The following is a 19,498-nucleotide window of genomic DNA, read 5'->3' as shown; positions in this document are numbered from 1 at the left end:
AAGTTCCTCGGCGGACAGCCCCCCATTCCCCCGGCCCCGACCCGGCCCGGCCCTCTCCCAGCAGCCCAGGCCCCTAGCCAGCAGCTGCCCCGCCCGGCCCCGCCCCGCTCCTCCCCTCCCCTCCTGTCTTCTCCTCTGAGCTCCCCGCCGCCCGCGCTCCGCGCCCCGCCCCCGCCGGGCCACGCCCCTGGCCACACCCCTCCCCTGCGCTCCTTCCCCCGACGCCGCGCTCCCACCGCCCGGGCCCCGCCTCCGGCTCCGCCCCATGGCGTATGGCTCCGCCCACGCCCCGCCTCTCGGCGCCCCGCCCCCCGGCGCCGCGCCCCCACCGCCCCCTCGGCGCTGGGCCCGCCGGGCCCGCGGTAATTGCAGGTTGGGCGGTGACTCATTCCGGCGCCCGCCCGGCCGGTTCTTAAGCGGCAGCGCGGGGCGGGCGCCGAGTCTCGGGGCGGCGGCGGCGGGAGCGGCAGGAGCGGCAGGAGGACTGCTGGGCACGCTCATAGGGCTTCCTCCGCCTGCAGGTCGGGAAAGGGCGTTTCAGCTGCTGCTGGAGAGCGTGTTTCCAAGCAAGGCGAGAAAACCCGTCCAGAACCGAAAATGCCGAAACCGGTAAGTTCTCGGGTGTGTGTGGGCAGGGCGGGATGTGTTGAGCACGATTTTCAAGCGGAGTTATCTGGGCGAGGTTTGGGGCTTTTGGGGTTTTTTTGGGGGGGGGGTAGAATAAGGTTCTAGGCGGACGAGAGGGCAGGAGCAGGGGATCGTCTCCGCTCTTTTCTTCCTCGTCATCCCTTTGTGGAACTCTTGGAGAAAACAAGATTGCGATGCTGTTCTCTCTACGGTCCTTTTGTTTGCGAGCCCCCTCCGCCACCGCGCCTTGGGGGTTAGGGTCTTTGAGAAAAATCCGAATGCCTTTTAGACGGCTTCGGGCGGTGGAAAACCCCTGTCCTAAGACAACCTGGAAGTTTTCTTCCCCGAAGAGGAGCCTGAGTCGCAGGAGAGGCAGGTGGCTTCCCACGGCGCGCGCCCGCTGCCTTCCCGGGTCTGGGAGCAGGCGAGCCCCAACTCCTCCCCTGGCGCTCTCTTTTAAAGGGGGGGTGGAGGGGATACTCTCTGGGGGTAGCCTCGTTCCAGTTCATCCTACTGAAGCCGTGCTCTGTTAACCCGGGAATTTGCTGGTGGCAGCAGGATTCCTATCTCGGAGAGGGCTTTGGTAATGAACTTGAATTGCAGATGAAGGCAGGCAGCCCAGGAGTTTGATAATCAGGCTCCTGGCGCACCTCCGAAACATCAGCTGACCCCCGAGCGCTGCTGCGCCCGCACCTCTTACCCCAACTCTCCCCGAATCTGATTTATGTCGCCTGAATCTGTCTCTCTGGTGGGATGGTGGCCAGCCTGGGCTTCATACGGCTTTCATTTAAGTTGGGCGAACAAGGCAGCTTCTTTGTGACCAGCGTTTCTTAGCAAGTGGTATCTGTTACACCAGCTTGAACACAGGTGAACTGGTGACCAGATAATTGGGGAGGAGATAATTGAAGATTTTTGGAGTTTTGAATCCCAGTGGCGAGAATATCTGGATTCACTGAAAATTACAATAAGATTCCTATGAAATTTATGAAAATACACCCCATACATAAAATACATGCATAATTTCATATACGTATGGAGTTTATGAGAAACCTTCTAGTTTTTCAAACGAGTTGGTTCTGTAGTCAGTGCTTATGTGTTTTGTTTTCTACCGTCACATTTTAGATTCTCTGAAAGGAGTTCTTTATAAGTTTTTACTGTTAGGTTAAATAAATTACTATGTTCATAGGCTAACAGATTGAGAAGCCAGTAGAGGTTTCGCCTCAGTTACATCATCAAGATGATTCATTCACGATGCAGACAATTTTTTTTTCCTACACTGAATAATTCTTTTCATTTCCAGTTGGTAGTTGGCACATGACCTTCAGGCTTTACAGTTCCTGTGGTGTAAAACGGACCTAAACATAGAGCTTTACTCCGGGCATAGCCCTGTACTGGTTACTCAGAGCAGTGATCAGGAACTTACCGCTCCTGGTCTGTGGCTTTCACTAAAGAAAAGATGTTGAGAGTTCAGCTTTTAAAATATCACTCAGATAACAGTCGGTATACCCGTCTCCTATCAGTCACTACTATTGTTTCTCATAAAGCCCTGTAATTGCTTTTGTTCTTTTCCTGGCGTGTGTGTTTTTTGTTTGTTTTTTGGTGGTGGAGTTTACATGACGTACACTTGACCGTCTCAGGGATTTTTAAGCGTACAGTTTAGGGTATTAAGTACGTGCACACTGTCGTGCAGTTGTCACCACCACGCACCTGCAGAACTTTTTCCTCGTTCCAAACGGAAACTGTGCACATTAAACACTCACTCCTTTTCCCCACTCCCTCCAGCCCCTGGCAGCCGCCCCTCTCCTTTCTGTCTCTCTGCCTTTGACTCCTCTCGGTGCCTCACGTGAGATTGCACAGCATTTGTCCTTCTGTGATGGCTCATTCCACTTGGCACGGTGTCCGCAGAGTCCACCCTTGTGCCGTGTGTGGGAATGGCCTTGCTTTTTAAGGCTCTCTTCTTTCTTAGGGCAGGTATGTTTTCATTTCATTTGGCTTTAAAGTTCCTTTATGATGGACCAGAAACTTAACAATGTTTTTCTGACAAAGTAGTTGTTGAATTCTTTCAGGAAGGATAGTAGTAGCCATTCTTGACTTGTAACCTCCTTGTATGTTAGGGTCGCAGTAACTCAGAGTAAGGTTCTGAAAGACTATGTTTTATATAATTTTTACAGTTATTTGCAGGTGGAATTGTGAGGTGTCCTTTTATGAGCCACAGCTGTCGACCATGGGAAGTTTCTACCTCCTACCTTTTTGGTGGAGTAGGGTCTTGGAGATTTTGCCTTGTAAAATGAATACACTTAACTCTTTGTCCATGTGAATCCCATGAGGGCCACCTGCAGGTCCTTAAGAGCTTACTGGCTGATGGGCCCTCTAAGGCTGTTAGAGTGTATCTAGTTTTTGTTACTGTTGTTTTTGCTCCCTCCCTGGATGTTAAAGTGGATGCATCATCAGCAAGCTTTGCAGGTGTGTCCTTGGAACAGTTATCGATTCCTATTATTCAAGCCCAAACCAAGAATTCTGGTAGGTGACTTCCCATGGTGATTTTTAACAACAGGAATAAGGGCAAACCGTAAAGTTGGCTGTAGAGTCAGGATCTGGGCCGCCTCTGACCCCTTGAATTTGGCAGGCAGAGTATTTTTGATTGTGTCTGAATAGTCAGTGGATGGTGACTCTATTCGCAAAACAATTACATAAAGGAAATGATATCTATTTGCTGCTTTTTCTGTTGATACTGCTCGTTAGGAAGACTGCACGTCTGCTTTCAGAGAGCATCTTGGCCCCGTCTCTGGGTGCCAGGCACAAAGTATCACGCAGATGGTTGCAACAGATCTTGTCCTCAGGGAGCTTACAGTCTGGGATCTGAGCCCAGACTCAGGCAGACACTGGGAAGGGGACCTGGAAAACTCCCTGGGAGCCATCCAGAAGGGAAAGAGGCTTAGGTAACGTGTGACACAGCTGAGTAGAAAAGCCAGCCAGTGTAGAACTGGGCAGGCCGACTGAGGAGTCTTGCTCAGTCCCCTGGGCTGGTCCCCCGGGCGCTGCAGGGCTGCGGTCCATCGTCTGGTTTTGCTTTTCCCAGAGCTGCTCTGGGCTGTGACGGGTAGACAGCCAAGGAGGATGGTTTGAGGTCCAGAAGGCACCACGGCCTCTGCCCAGCTGGCCGGTCTGGCCTGGTTGGTGTCTCTCATCTGGGAGAGGCGTGGACTGGGTGCTCAGGGCCGTGGCTCAGGAAGCCTGCCTCGTGTGCCCACGGTCGACTGAAGGTGACCCACGGGCTCCTTCCCCTTCCTGCTTCCTCCCCGCTCCCCACCCTCTTTCCTCGTTGTGACAGAGGACCCACGGGGCGGCAGGAAGGAAAGCCGCTGCAGTCAGGCTTAGGGATGAAAAGGCTGTTGTGTCAGGGCCAAGCTCTCAGCTGTTTCTGAGAAGTTTAGCCTGAGCTGCCTTTCAGTGGCACCCGTGATGCCTTAGCCATTCAGCCCTGAAGTGTCGATAAGGAAGTTTCTAATGTACAAGTAGATCAACTCCCTTCAGTAGAACAACTGAAAGTGTGTTTGGAATCCTGCCCTGTGCTAGAGTCGTCAGATAATTTCTGAGATGCCCTTGCCTCTTGAGACTTTGTATTCTTTTCCATTAAGGATTTTAACAGGGATATGTTTTCTACCTCCCTCATCCCCCCGCCCTCCCCCCCCAACTGAGGACATGTGGAGTCACTTTTGTCTATCTCCCCCGCTCCACCGCACCCAGATGGAGAGTTAGGCAGCTGAGACTCTCACGTGTTGGTGAGACACGCGGGCTGGGCGGTGTTGTCTCTCTGGTCATGCTGGAAGGCACAGGGAACGGGTCTGTGCGCTCATCCCTTTGTCCAGCATTCGTTTACCATGCTGGTGTTGAGGCTGGTGAGCAGACGCAGAAACAGCCCCTGCTGCCGTGGATTTCCAGTCCGGTGGGAGGGACAGACAGTGGTCGTGGGGTAACTTGAGTTGTGTGCGAAGCTGTGCCTGCAGGGGAGTCCTGGGCTGGGGGTCAGGAACAGCACTGCCTGTGCTTGAGAAGCTAGAGTGCAGGGGTGTCCAGGTGGGGGCACACCCGCCCGCGGAAACCACTTGCATGCAGGCCCTGTGGTGGGAGAGAGTAGGTGAGTGTAGGCTTCCAGGAAAAGGCCTGGAAACAGCCCCGTGGGGGCTTAACTCCAGGGAAGCTCTGAAGGGTTTTAACTTGGAAGGAGGTGGCCTGGTCAGACTTGCTTTAGGGTTAGGGCTTCCCTGGTGGCTCAGACGGTAAAGCGGCTGCCTGCAATGTAGGAGATCTGGGTTTGATCCTTGGATTGGGAAGATCCCCTGGAGAAGGAAATGGCAACCCACTCCAGTACTTTTGCCTGGAAAATTCCATGAACTGAGGAGCCTGCTGGGCTACAGTCCATGGGGTTGCAAAGAGTAGACACAACTGAGCACTTTCTTTCAGGTTAGTGTTAGAGTTAGGTTTAGGCTTAGGGTTAGAGTTGAGGTTGGAGGCAGGAGGCACTGTGCTGAGAGGCAGTGGCCGCCGGGACCTGGTGGGGTGCGGGGTGGGGGGCACAGGATGAGTTTGGGAGCTCTTTCGGAGGTGACCTTGATGGGGCTCAGTGATGGGCTGGTTATGCTGGGCCAGAGGGCGCCAGCTCTCGCAACTGGGTGGATGGCGGTGCCATTCACGCCATCCTCTGAGATAAGGAGCCTGGAAAAGGATCGAGTGTGGGAGGGGAGGCCTAGAGTTTGGTGGGTACATGTTAATAAATTTGTGACTGTGACTGATGAAAGAACTCACCTTCTTTCATGATTCTCACCATGGCCCGCTGCCATAATATCTTGCAAGTACCAGACTTCGCCAATGGTAGGATTTTGGAATCTGCATCAACTAAAAGTGGTCCAGCAGCTTCAGGTTTCTCCTGAGTGTACATGCACGCTGTAGACACACATCGTTAAACTCGAGCGTTCATTTAGTACTGGACTCTCACTTCAGGGTGTTCGAGAGTATCTGGACACGTGAAGGTTCCTGGTCCCTCTGCCGAATCCCCATCTCTGGGGACAGGAGGACTGGGTGTCTGTGCTTTAAGTAAGTTCCCCAGATGGCTGCGATGCACTCCCAGAGTCTGGGAACCGATGATTTCATAGGAAAAGGACAGTTTTTATATATTCCTTTCTCTTGGGCCCCAGCAATGCGATGAGGCTGTCTTGGTGGGGTTGATACTGGTGGTTGTGTGTGGGCCATGATGGCCAGTGTAATCCCAGTGCCTCCGCCCAGGCAGAGGTGCTCAGGGCGTAGATACACGGTCCCAGCTCCAGTGCCACGGGGGCCGACATTGGTGTTTGGAACGTGGCCAGGGTGGGAAAAGGGAGATCACTGGATGGGGCTGAGGCTGCAGAAAGGCAAGCCCAGCTATGGTGCAGAGCGTGTCTCTGATTTGAAGTTCTCTCTGCAGGGAGTTCAGTTGCAGAGCTTAATTTGGCAGTGACCAACGAGCTTTCAAATTTTGGCTCTCTTTGTTTTTAAAGGGGAAAAGAGGCCAACATTTCCTATTAAATGGCTGGGAACAAAGAGATCTCATTCCTTTTTTCCTCTTTTTTCTCCTATCCTTCCACACTGGCCTCTCCTTTTAATTACCATCCTAAATAATAGTATTGTAATTTCTAACAACATTTTGAATAATTTTACTAGTTCTTGCATTTTAGAAAAAGAAAGCAATATCACAACTAGTTAATTAACAATTCTTTACTTTTTTTAGCTTAAACTTTGAATCTGACACTTTGGGAATTCTTGGGGTAATTCAGTATAACTCTTTCTTACAGTAATTAGGCATTTCAATTCGAATCTGAAGTAGTAGGATTCAGTCTTTTCTTTGAAAATTAGTGAATACATTTTGAATTATCCCTTATGTTTTATTTAACTTCAGTACTAACTACACTTGGGATTCAACTACTCAATTAATTAGTTTTTAATTTCAGCGCTTTCTGTGCATCTGCCACTACTAATTAAATATGGAATATCTATTGAAGAGACCAGAAAGTTGCCTTATTTTGCTTCTAATATGCTATCTATGGCTTTTGACATAAAGAATAAAGATCTTATTCTAGACTTCTGTAAATAGTTTTCTTTTTTAAGAAAGAAAAATAAACTTTGTGCTATGAGTTAGAGACTTTTGACTAAAGTGAAATACTTAATATTTCTGTTAACATCTTATGGAGAAACCCAAATGAACTTTTTGGCCAGCCCAATATAGTTAATGTACATAACTTTTCCAAATAAAATAAAAATGCAAAGAGCCATAAAAATAGTTTTGTAATTTACTATTTACCTGTACTTTGGCAAGCCATTTAGTTTCTGTGAGGCTCTATTTTGTTCCTCTGTAAAGTGAAAGTTAAAGAAAAAAATTTTTTTAAGTGAAAAGAATGTTATGTAAAATAAACTGAGACAGGGGACTTCCCGGAGGGTCCAGTGGTAGAGAATCGTTTTGCATTGCAGGGTCATGAGTTTGATCCCTGGCCGGGGAACTAAGATCCCACATGCTGTGGAGCAACTAAGCCCATGCACCACAAGTAAGATCCAGGACAACCAAATACATTTTTTTTAAGTTAAAAAAAAAAGAATAAAAGGTTTAAAAAATCATAGTAAACTGAGACAAAGCTTATATTTGTGAAATCCAAACAGTTTCTCTTCCAACGTTGTGAACTTTATTTAGTTTCCTATGCACGCCTCTCCCTTGAAACATAATCTACAAACTCCCAGTGTAACCCGTAGTTAAAAGCGAGGGCTTTTGTCCCTGGGTTGCTATAAACCAGGTGACGTTGGTCAGTAGATCTTCAGGGAAAAGAGCGGTGTGAAACGTTTGGGTTATTTAGTGAAAGGGAATACTCTCTCTTTTTCATCCTCTGTCTTCTCATTGTCAGAATTCCCTTGTAAATCACATGGGTTCCTTCCCCATTTATTGAAGCCCGATTATATGCCTTATGTGCTAGGTGTCGACTATAAAAATAAGAGGTTTTTGCCTTGAAGGGGAGCCCGGTATGTAAACAATTGCAGTGCAGTATGGTGAGTGTGGTAATAGAGATACAGAATATTATGTGCCCTGGAGAGCCAGGAAACGCCTCCCAGCTGCGGGAGATGCCTCGGGTGGGTATTGAGGGATGCATAGGAGTTCACCAGTGCCAAAAGGCAGAAGGGCATTTCAGGCAGCAGCAGTGGTTGCTACTGTTTTCCTTGTTTTACGATTCACATTCCATCCTCCAAGCCTGTTTAAACACCCATGGATAAACAGTAATGCTGTTTCAAAGGAAATGGAAAAAAGTGTGTTATCATAATAATTATTCTTTTAACCTAATATACTTGAGAAAACAAACCTTGTACGCAAAATGAAAAATTTCTGACCCTGACCGGACTTTTATTGATAAAGGATGAAACTTTATAATAAGCAGCATTAGACTTTGCTCTCCATTCTATTAGATTTGAAGTCACTGCTGCTGCTGCCGCTAAGTCACTTCAGTCATGTCCGACTCACTACCCACAGCCTAATTTTCTTTTCTATTTTTGCCTGAGAGATGATCAATTTAAAACTGTCTATATCAAAAGATTGTCGTTTCAAGTATCGTAAACCATTGTTTCCACTTCAGGATGGGGTAGGGAAAGGCCTCCTCTGCCTGTGGGGTACCAGGATTGGTTTTTACAATTTGAAGGGTTTTTCCAAGCAGTAAGAACAATAATATACAACAACCACCAAATAATGGCCCGCAAAGCCTGAAGTATTTACTGTCTGGCCTGTTACTGAAAAAATTTGCCAATCCCTGCTTTAGGATAAAAGTAATTATTGCTGAGCCTTTGATGTAACTTCCTGTCTATTTCATGACGAAGTTAATAGTATATGGAGCCGGATCCATATGGAACCACCCCATTGGTTCCAATTTTTAAAACTATTTCATCAAAGTACAAAGAATTGGTTTCATTAGCTGGCGTCCAGTGCATCGCAGGCCTGAGGTGGACGTTTCCTGTGAGCTTCATCACCAAGGAGCAGGCATGGCTGGTGCTGTGGTAATGTTTTAAACAAGGCTGGTGTTCTGCAGATCTTGTTTCTCTAGGGAAGTGGTGGTATCCTGTGTCACATTTGCTCAGCCATTGTATAATGACAGGTTTCTGGCATATGCTAAAAGGAGGCAATTTGTACCCGATATTTGAGTTGGAAAGAGAGTGTTATATGAATGGGTTGCTTTTTTTCCATCACCGATCATTTAAAATTAACTATTGTCTATGTGTGAGTGTTTGAGCCTAGATGGTTTTATAATTTGATCCCTAGTTGGGAGAATTTTGGCTAAAGGAGAGCCCCCTCTCTTACTGTCCGCCCCTTACTGCTTATTTCTACGCAAAACGGCGATAGAGAAACTTGTTTCTTTGCTTTCTGTCTTTCCTGGCCCCAGAGTGAGAAGCCAAGTGGTTTGGGGGTGGGGGCATCATTATCTGCTTCTGGAAGAGACGTTTAAGTGCTTGCTTCATTGGCAGATAGAGGGAAGAAGGGTCGGTGTGTAGGGAGCGTGCCTGCCGCTCATTGTCCCCGAGCCCTTCCCTCTCTCTGGAAATGAGGTCCCAGGACCTGCCTTGAACTGTGTGTAGCAGGGTCTCTTTGTCACACAGAGGACAGTGTAAATGTGGCCACTCCACTTGGAACGAGTGAATTCTGATCTGATTAAAAGCTTTCATACCTCATGGTGGGCATCCTTTTTTTTTTTTTTTTTAACCCCTAACTTAAACAGCCTAATAATGCAATAGATTTTTGGCCTGCTTTTTCCTCCTGTTCCCACAATGAATACCACCACAACCCTCCGTAAAATTCATCTGTCATTCAACAAGTAGAGAAGCTACTGTATGCTGGGTTATTTCGGTCCTGGGAGTATGTTGGTGAGCAAGATGGGGGTAATGCCTGCTTTCAAGATCCTTACACTGTAGTGGAGAAAGATAGCTGCTGTACGGGGGTGATGGGAGCTGGGGTCCGCTCTCATCCGGGCTTTGCCAAGAGGTGCAGGTACTTGTATCCTCTTCACTGATTGTTTTCTTGGTTGAAGAGTTGAAACCCCAAGCAGAGGGACTTAGCCAACAGCATGTGACTTTTTTTTTTGTTTTTTTGTTAAATCACCATTGCATTGGACCGTGAGCCAAGGTGACATTTCTGCAGGAACCTGTTTTCACAGTAGGTTTGGTGATAAGTACATGGTCATTTGCAATACCTGCTTGGATTCTTCCATCATTTCTCAAGCATTTGTTTTTGTGAAATTTATTCTTTCTGAATAATATTTTGCATGTTGTACTATTATTGGACTTCCCTGGTGGCTCAGATGGTAAAGCGTCTGTCTACAATGCGGGAGACCCGGGTTCGATCCCTGGGTGGGGAAGATCCTCTGGAGAAGGAAATGGCAATCCACTCCAGTACTATTGCCTGGAAAATCCCATGGACAGAGGAGCCAGATAGGTAACAGTCCATGGGGTCGCAAAGAGTCGGACACGACTGAGCGACTTCACTTCACTTCACCGTTACTACGTCTATAGGTTTTTTTGGTAAAACAGGTTTTAGAAACATATCCAACATTGTTCCTTAAGTTTTTAAAGAGAAAACTGAATCACAGATCACTTGGTAGAAGCTTAGAACCTAAGTTTTAAATTGGAACCGCCTCTTTATTTATGAAAATATATATTAGTATTCTCGTCAAGCTGTTTCACTGCCTTGATTACATAATGATGGATGTTGCTCATTGGGTGTTCAAGTATCTGCTTACATAATACATTGCTGTTTGGGTGGGACTCTTAAGTGGGACTTAGATAGGGAGATAGGGTGAGGAAAACCTGATGTTTATTAAGAAACTGGCCAAACAGGGCAGTTTGGAAATATAAGATGACAAAGTTGCAGAGGGATTGGGGAGCCATTGAACATTGACTAAACTTTAATAATATTAAGTTGCTCAGTCATGTCCAACGTTTTGCGACCCCATGAGCTGTAGCTTGCCAGGCTCCTCTGTCCATGGGATTCTTCAGATAAGAATACTGGAGTGGGTTGCCATTTCCTTTTCCAGGGGATCTTCCTGACCCAGGGATCAAACCTGCATCTCTTAGGTATCCTTCATTGGCAGGCAGGTTCTTTACCACTAGCGCCACCTAAGGAATAGTTTTTTAATTGTGGGCTATGATGGGACATGGTGGTTTTGTATTTGTGTATGGTTATATATATTTATATATGTATCTAAGCTTAAAATATATTTAAAGTCCATTAGGGCTACATACTGAAGTTTTTACAAGTGAAGTGATATACAATGGTCTTAAAATGTACTAGCAAAAAAAAATTTTTAAGTGGTAGAGTGGATGAGTCAGGAGTCTTGGATGAGGAGTCCACCACTCTGTTCTCTCTGCTTTTGTGAATGTTTCCAGTTTTCCAAAATAAAAAGGTTGGTTTTTTTTTTTTTTTTTAAGCACCTTGTAGGGGCAGAAGGGAAAGATGCTTTTTCAAATCACCAGATCCCCCCAGGATCTGGCCCCCAGAGGAGAAACACAGCTCTTAGCCCTTTGGTGCTCGGACGAAATGGGGGACTGACTTAACCCCACCTGGGCCCTCTCACCCTCCACACTCCTTTTATTAAAGGAGAACTCAGGTCAGAATTGCAGTGACTTGGAAACACACAGAACTGTCTGTTCCCAGTTGGTTCCTCTATGACTCTGTATTCCCACGATTTTTTTTTTCTTGGTGGCGGAAGGGGTGACCCAACTAGAAATAGGTCATTGTCTCAATAGCTGCATTCTCGAAGCTGAAAATTGGAAATGAGCACACTCAAGGGTGGGGCATTACTTAGTGGAATCTTGAGCAGCCATTTGAAGAGATGAGTGTGCAGTCCGTGCTGGGACTGGGGGTGGGGTGGGAGGAGGTGAGACCTGCAGGAAATGCAGCAGCGGGGAGCTACAGGGGCTGGTGGGCGGGCTTGAGAAGCAGCCACCAGGTCTCCTCACTCCCGTCCAGGAACCGCCTACAGAATTACAATCCTGCTCCAGATGTAACACACTTGATTGTGACAAAGTATAAATTGAAGAGGTTATTTTTTTACAAACTTCCTATAATTTCAGAAACAAAGTGATTTAAAGGCACAAGTTCAACCGAAGTTGGTTTACTCAAAGCAGATTTTGTTTGCTGATTTTTTGTTTGTTTGTTTTTTAGCTTGGATTAAAAAAACAAAACATTGTTTGGGGTCTCTGTTTTTGAAAGATGGTAGAAGTAAAGACTTCTTGGTCAAGTTCAAGTACACCTTATCAAAGCTCCTTACAGGAGAAATATTCTTTAACACCATTCCCAGTGTAGAAGTTAGTAATAATACTGTAGCACATGTGATCTTAACTAGGGGCAACGATTTATTTCAGAAATGGTGCAGGGTTTTAGCATGGCTTATTTCATATGCCCTTCGCTAAAACATCAGGTTAGCAAAGGAACGACGTTGTTTTGACACTTTAATTCTTTCACAAGCTTTTCCCCCACTGGATTAGAAAACTGTTCATAAACTTCTAAATTTACTAAGAAAACAGTGCGCTCCAGGTGGAATGAAGTTTAGTCTATAGGCCTTTAATTTCCTGTGTTTTATGAGCCTGGAATTAAAAACCATTGTAGCATGTGATAGCCCTTTTGGCCCTGTCCCTTACTTTGCGTTCTTTTATGGGATCCTAAGTTTGTGGATATGATTAACCTCCCTTCTCAGTGAACTAAATCAGTGCTGAAATCGTATGCCACATCTAGTAAAGCTGAAATGACATATATCACAGAATCAAGAATCCACAAGCCCAGTAGATACAGAGAAGGTGACCTCGGATGATGATCTGTTTTACCTGCCCGGAGCCGGGAGAGCAGAGGTGGGTATAGATTATTTGTGTTTCTGGGAAGAAACAGGTTTCTTTTGCAAAAGGTAAACTTTCTCTCTGTTTTTACCCCTTCCTACAGAAAGTGGTGTCCGTGTGTCTAGTTTAAAATGTACACACTGGGTGTATGTGATTCCTAGTGTAGAGGAAGTCAGTTCCTACTCACAGACGCTCCCAATAAAAGATCGTAAAAACCAAGAGCCAGCAGGTATCAGGGATATTCTTTTCACGTGTCATGGGCAGGTAGGGAAATCCCACCAGGTTACCCTGCAGCGCGGACCTGGAACTTGGATGAGAGTGAGGATGCTTGCATTTGTCAGGGGGCAGACAAGTGGTTTCTCACGGCCTCAGTTTCCTCCTTCCAAAGGCAGTGCCTCAGCTGGTGAACCGCGGGGAGGGTGTAGCACTGACTGTTTCCAAAACCCCGGTTTTAAAGTAGAAGAGGGGACTGACCCTCCTTTTTAGTGGGACACTCAGAAAGTTCCCTTCCAGCTCTAAAGTCAGGATTTTCTCTAGTTATGAGCACAGGCGGGAGTGCTTTTTGTATTGTTAAGCAGCCTTGGCTGACAGGAAGTGGGTCTGGGGGCAGGAAGTGGCCTACTTTCAGAGGAAAAGGAGCTCTTTAGAAAGACTTGGGATTTCACTTCATGCTCTTGAAATTATACAATGGGTATTAGTCGATCTGAGCTCTTTTTTTCTGTCTGTATCATCTATCCATATACTTTACAGACTGTACACTCTGGAATTTGGAAATAACAAACTTCAAAATTTTAAAATCAATGAAGATACAGCTTTAGGACTAACATTTTAAGAGCTATACAGCTATAAGTATTTTTAATAGGTAAGGAAATTTATAGGCCTCAGTTTCTCAACCTTTGAAAGAAGGTATTCAGGCTAACTTTTACCTAAATACCCATTTAGAGTCATCCTACGAAATAGTTATTCCTCCTTCCTATTCTGTGGTTTCTTTGATAGCTCAGTTGGTAAAGAATCCGCCTGCAATGCAGGAGACCCTGGTTCGATTCCTGGGCCATGGGAGATCCCCTGGAGAAGGGATGGGCTACCCGCTCCAGTATTCTTGGGCTTCTGGTGGCTCAGCTGGTAAAGAATCCAACTGCAATGCGGGAGACCTGGGTTCGATCCCTGAGTTGGGAAGATCCCGTGGAGAAAGGAAGGGCTACCCACTCCAGTATTCTGGCCTAGAAAATTCCATGGACTGTACAGTCCATGGGGTCATAAAGAGTCGTACATGATTGAGTGGCTTTCACTTTTCTTTCCTCCCTATTCTAACTGTTCTACTTAGAACATATATTTTTGTAACATAAATAGGATCTAAAATATGGCATAATGTAGATACCTGAAACAGAAGTTATAGGGAAATTCCAAGACCCAGCTTTCACGTTTCACTCTGCCCTGTTATTATCCACAGCATGTTAAGAATTTAGCTTTTTCCCTGTAAGCTTAGCCTAAAGGTGGTGGAGGAGAGCAGTTTGGAAATGAGAGGTATGTAGTGTGGGTTTTCATGATCCACTCTAAGTTCCCAATACTCCTTAAAGTGATACGAAGTCTCTGTAACATAAGGCAGATGCCCACCCCAGGGCATCCTGACTCTCTGAAGATGGGAACCAAGAAACTCTACCTATTGCTGCTTGGTTTGTAATAGAGTCGCATTGGCTTATTTGACATTGAACTCTCTAGATCTGACTTGACTTTTCAGCAGTCTTCATGCGTGTGCTAATTCGCTTCAGTCGTGTCCCTATGGACTGTAGCCCACCAGGGTCCTCTGTCCATAGGATTCTCCAGGCAAAAATACTGAAGTGGGTTGCCATGCCCTCCTCCAGGGGATCTTCCTGACCTCGGGATCGAACCCACGTCTCTTACCTCTCCTGAATTGGCAGGCGGGTTTTTGGCATGGAGAAGTGGGCGGGGAGGGCAGGGCCGTTGGCATCCGAAAGGATGATGGCTTTGCCTGAGGTGCTCGATTGTGCTGGGTTAAATTCAGTTTCTTGACAGATACTACCTACAGGGAACTTGGAGTCTTTCTTACTGTCAGTCTCAGTCTGAATATAGAACTTCCTGCTGGAGGAATGACCATTATCACAGGGATGCAGTCATCTAGAACTCCCTGATGGACGCCAGGAGACCGGGGGAAACCAACGCAGGCATCCCCCTGTCCTTGTAGTCCCAGGAATAGCGCCTATCCGTGACTCAGGAAGCGAGGCCAGCACTTTGACCTCGTCAGGAGTTGTCACGAGTGGACTCTTGCAGCCCTAACGTTTGATGGTTTTATTATTCCTATTACTGGGCAATAAGAGGCTGCTATATTATCCTGGTTTTGTACAGTTTTACGGAAACTTTAATAGAATGCGAGTTTGTGTCTGTCTTACCCATGTGTCTCAGCTGGGTTGTTGTGCTTCAGACCAGTTGATGGTGTGTGGAATTCTTACTGCATTGCCTGGCAGTTTGTGTTCTGATGAATTCCATAGACTTTTTGTTCTACAAGATTTGTGGAGCTAGAGGGCCAGTTTTCTTTGGCATCTGGAAAATTTTCCTAAGCCTAACCAGCCAGTTTCTTCACCCGGATTCTTTTTCTTCTTTAACCTTGAAAAAGAAGACAGGAGATAACGATTGGGTACAAGTGGCACAGTGCTAAAGAATCCACCTGGCAACGCAGGACATACAAGAGAGGGGTTCGGTCCCTGGGTTGGGAAGATCCCCTGGAGAAGGAAATGGCAACCAACTCCAGGATTCTTGCCTGGAAAATTCCATGGATAGAGGAGCCTGGTGGGCTGCAGTTCATGGGGTTGAAAGAGTCTGACATGACTGGACACAAGCACACACACATACTTTATCTTGAGTTTAAAACTTAAGATACAGAGGAGCATGAAAGGAAGGAGTAATAATAAAAATTATCATCCATTGGTGGTCAGGTTTGCCATAGGGTTATATTATTAGTAAGATGTAGTCAGCCGTTCTTCCCACCTTCTCTAAAGGTCAGTAAACCACGTGAAGTCAGGTGTTAAGAGCTCGAGCTTACACGCGTGCCTCTGGAATTGCTGAATCCAGCTTGCCTTCAGGTGCAAGGTGACTTGTAGCCACTGCTGTTGGTGGCAGCATTTTAGAGCCACCCCTGCCTCCCTCTTGACTGACAGCGTAGTTGATGTCTTTGCCACTATGGTCAGTATCAGTTTACTGTGGACATTACTCCATTTAATGAAAAATGTGTTTTAAGGCCACATTTCTATTTTACTCGTCTTCTCTCTGTACAGTGTTTTCATTTTTTTGACATACTGGTTTTTGTTTTGACCTCTCTATGCTTACAAGAATGGTGTACCACACAGGCGTTTTCTCAACTGCCTTTCATGAGCAGAACACTAGACACTTCTAAAAAAACTATATGCTTATTAGAAACTGTTGCGATGTAAAGTATGGTCATCAGATTTTTAATGGCAACTATTTTGTAGAATTTTGTTTATAATAAACAGTGTTACTGGGGGCAGCACTGAACATCTAAGACAACCACTTCATTTTATAGAAACAAAGTTGTCTGTAACGTATCAGCCATTGCCAAGACCATGTGAGGAGGATGAGTGATGTGGCCCGAGAGGAGCTAAACAACGAAAGATCACTTGGCCTTTGGGGCTTTCCGACTTTGCTTTCTAAGTTGGCTGAATTCACAGGTCTGCGTTTCTACACTCAGCTGATTCCTTAATCAGGTTTGCTGAGCTCATGGTAATGATTTACAGAGGGTAGTTATCTGTTAGCCAGCATTTGTAAATGACCACTGTGTGTCATAGCTAACGCTGGGACTTAACTGAGTTGGAGTATTGTTCATGGAGATTGATTTTTATCTTAAAGGAGATCAGGCTGCAAAGAGGACTAAAACAGGGATTCCTCTGTGGAGACATCTCATTAAGAAAACCTGTCTGTGTGAGTTCAGGTCTAGTACTGAACGAGAGCCTGCTGCTGCTGCTGCTAAGTCGCTTCAGTCGTGTCCGACTCTGTGTGGCCCCATAGACGGCAGCCCACCAGGCTTCCCCGTCCCTGGGACTCTCCAGGCAAGAACACTGGAGTGGGTTGCCATTGCCTTCTCCAATGTGTGAAAGTGAAGTCGCTCAGTCGTGTCCAACTCTTCGCGACCCCATGGACTGGAGCCTACCAGGCTCCTCCGTCCATGGGATTTTCCAGGCAAGAGTGCTGGAGTGGGGTGCCATCGCCTTCTCCGGAACTGAAGCCTAGTCAAGAGTACTTTCCTGTGGTGGAGGATCAGCAGTAGCCGTCAGTACATTAACCTTGGGGGCTTCTCTGGCCAACCAGTGGGTGACACTTCCAGTGTGTGTGTTGGGGGTGCCGGGTGGGAGGAGATGGATCCCAGGTGCTCAGGGCCAAGAGCCCAGGGCACAGAGCAGAAGCAATGTTGTAACAAATTCAGTGAAGACTTTTGAAAGTGGTCCACATCCTCCCCAGCAACAAAAGTTAAAAGGAAACAAAACTGGGGTGGGGGGAGCCGTTAATCTTGCCAAAAGAAGCTGTGGCTCCTGCATGTTCAGAGTGCTAGCCAGGCCTCTTTCCCCAGCCGGGCTGCCTGGGTGTGGCCTCTCTTGTGAGCGGGGAAGAGCGGGGCCCACCCAGCCTCCTGAGTCAGCACCTCTGGGCCCGGGGCCCAGGAAGCTGTTTCAACAAGCTCTCCAGGTTAACTCTGCGGTGCATTCAAGTTCGAGAACCCCTGGTGGAGCATGGGGGCCCGGGGGGAGCAGCCTATAAGGCGTGGCTGCTCCTGCCTCCTCTGTGCCCAGGAAGCAGGCCTGGTGTGGCCTCAGCGAACGGGTCCTGGAAGGGTTTAGGGGGTGACTCCACGAAAGGAAAACACAGAGGTAGTGTTGAAAAACAGAGGTAGTTAAGGTTGATATAATAAAAGATTTTGGGCACTTCATTGAATGCTGGCGATGGTGTGCTCCACACCATCGGAGTTAAGTGCAAAACAAGACTCTGTTGCTGCTTAAAATTTAGAGAAAGAACTTGAGTTGCTTGGGATACCCCTGAACAAGAGAGCCTGGGTTCTCCCTTCAGCCCATGGGAGGGCTGCTCCCTCTGCCCACCTGCTCCTGGTCTGTACAGGGAAGGGCCTCATAGGCCTTGTGGCCTCCAGCGCCAGGGCGCCTCGGGGCAGGTCAGGAGTCAGTGCTTTGTTGGGCAAGCTGGCACCTTCTTCCTGAGAACACAGCGTATTTTTATTTACAGCTTAAATGACACAGTACGACTGAAGCGACTTAGCAGCAGCAGCACACTTAAATTGCATTTTGGTTTAAAAAATGCATTTTCTTTCATCTTCACCCCTAAATTTTTTTTTATCCATTTGAATACCACATTGACCATCAGATCAAATCAGATCAGATCAGTCGCTCAGTCGTATCCGACTCTTTGCGACCCCATGAACTGCAGCACGCCAGGCCTCCCTGTCCATCACCAACTCCCGGAGTTCACTCAGACTCATGTCCATCAAGTCAGTGATGCCATCCAGCCATCTCATCCTCTGTCGTCCCCTTCTCCTCCTGCCCCCAATCCCTCCCAGCATCAGGGTCTTTTCCGATGAGTCAGCTCTCCGCATGAGGTGGCCAAAGTACTGTCTAGTTCAAATGACCTGTTTTCCAGCTGTTTCATATATATCATCACCAAAGAACATGGCAAGTAATAAGGAAGGTCTGCAACCCAAAATATCCACCAGCAGTGAATAGACAGATGAAAGGGATCCAGGTAGCGGAATATTACTTGGTAGTGAAAAAGGGGGAGTGCTCATACATGATCCAAGGGATAAGTCTTGAAAACATGAAGTGACAAAAGCAAGACCCCAAGGACCACGTGGTAAAATGATTCTGTTTCTGTGAAGTGTCCAAAATAGAGAAGTCTGTGGAGACAGAAAGTAGATTCTTGGTTGCCAGGGCTGGGAGGAAGGTGTAATGGGAGTGACTGCTAGTGGGCATGGGATTTCTTTCTGGGGTGATGAAATGTTTCTAAAATTAGTGGGGTTGGTTGCATAACTCTGAGAAGTTAGTAAAAACCACCGAAGTGCACATTTTAAATGGTGAGTTTTATGGGATGTAAGTTATATTCTAACAAAGCTGTTGTAGACTAATGATTCAAGGATGAAAAACCAAAATACAGTATCATCTCAGTAATTATTCAGTACGTGAACCAAAATAGCACCTGAAGGAGATTTTACAGTTCGTTTCAGTTGTAAAACTTTTTTTCCTCCTCACGCTCCCGGGCTCTCGTTCTCCCATTTGTGGGAGAAATTTTACCGGACAACTTCCTGTCAGAGCCTTTCTAAGCATTTGAAGGCTCTTATCCAAATATTTGAAAACTGTGGAAGCTGCTGAAGTGGCACTTTGAAAGAGGGCGGGGATGTTGAAAACAGCCGCTGACATTTTAAATGATTAAGAAAGGTCAGGCCCTCGGCGTAATCTTGGTGGTGCTTAGATAGTTGTGCTCACACTAATTTTGAGTAAATGCAGGTGTGATAATATACGGATTAATCTGTTATTGCCGAGTCCACTGCCTGCAGTCCAAACATTCAAATGTTACTATTTGAATTTCCCTTTCTCAGTGGGTTTCCTGATTCCGGGTATATAGTAAAATCACTGCAAACTTGTTTCCCCTGCAGTATTCTGGCTTCTAAATCACCTGAACTGGGTTGGTCTATTAAGATGTAAAGCAGCTGCTTGTTTGTGAAAGATCTGGTCTTGAAATTCTCCTTCCTGTCTTGGTCTTCAGTACGGTGTGAATTTATTTTGTAAAAAGTGTGGCGGGAGAGGTTATCTTTCTTACACCGAGTTTAAAGTAGTTCAGGAGGAAGTAGACATTTCTCAAATGAAAAATTGCAAGACTAGATTTCCTTACTAAAGTGAGGAGAGATTAGTGAGGGGGGTAATTTGACAGCCAGAAATTCAGCTTACACATATACGGG

The 19,498-nt window shown here is 46.5% G+C and overlaps 1 protein-coding gene across 1 annotated transcript in view; it reads left to right on the top strand.

Moving 5' to 3' along the window:
• Positions 1-527: 527 nt before the first annotated feature.
• The window catches only part of EZR (ezrin), a 44,563-nt gene continuing 25,592 nt past the window's right edge, over positions 528-19,498 (top strand). Inside the window, exon 1 of the mRNA XM_061428438.1 lies at positions 528-609. Within this exon, the coding sequence (XP_061284422.1) occupies positions 598-609 (12 nt within the window). The 5' untranslated portion in view covers positions 528-597. The remainder of the gene's footprint in view (positions 610-19,498) is intronic.

This window comes from Bos javanicus, chromosome 9, assembly GCF_032452875.1.
Source record: "Bos javanicus breed banteng chromosome 9, ARS-OSU_banteng_1.0, whole genome shotgun sequence".
NCBI lineage: Eukaryota > Metazoa > Chordata > Mammalia > Artiodactyla > Bovidae > Bos > Bos javanicus.
The sequence above is the reverse complement of the archived record's forward strand: the minus strand, read 5'-3'. Positions and strand labels throughout refer to the sequence as shown.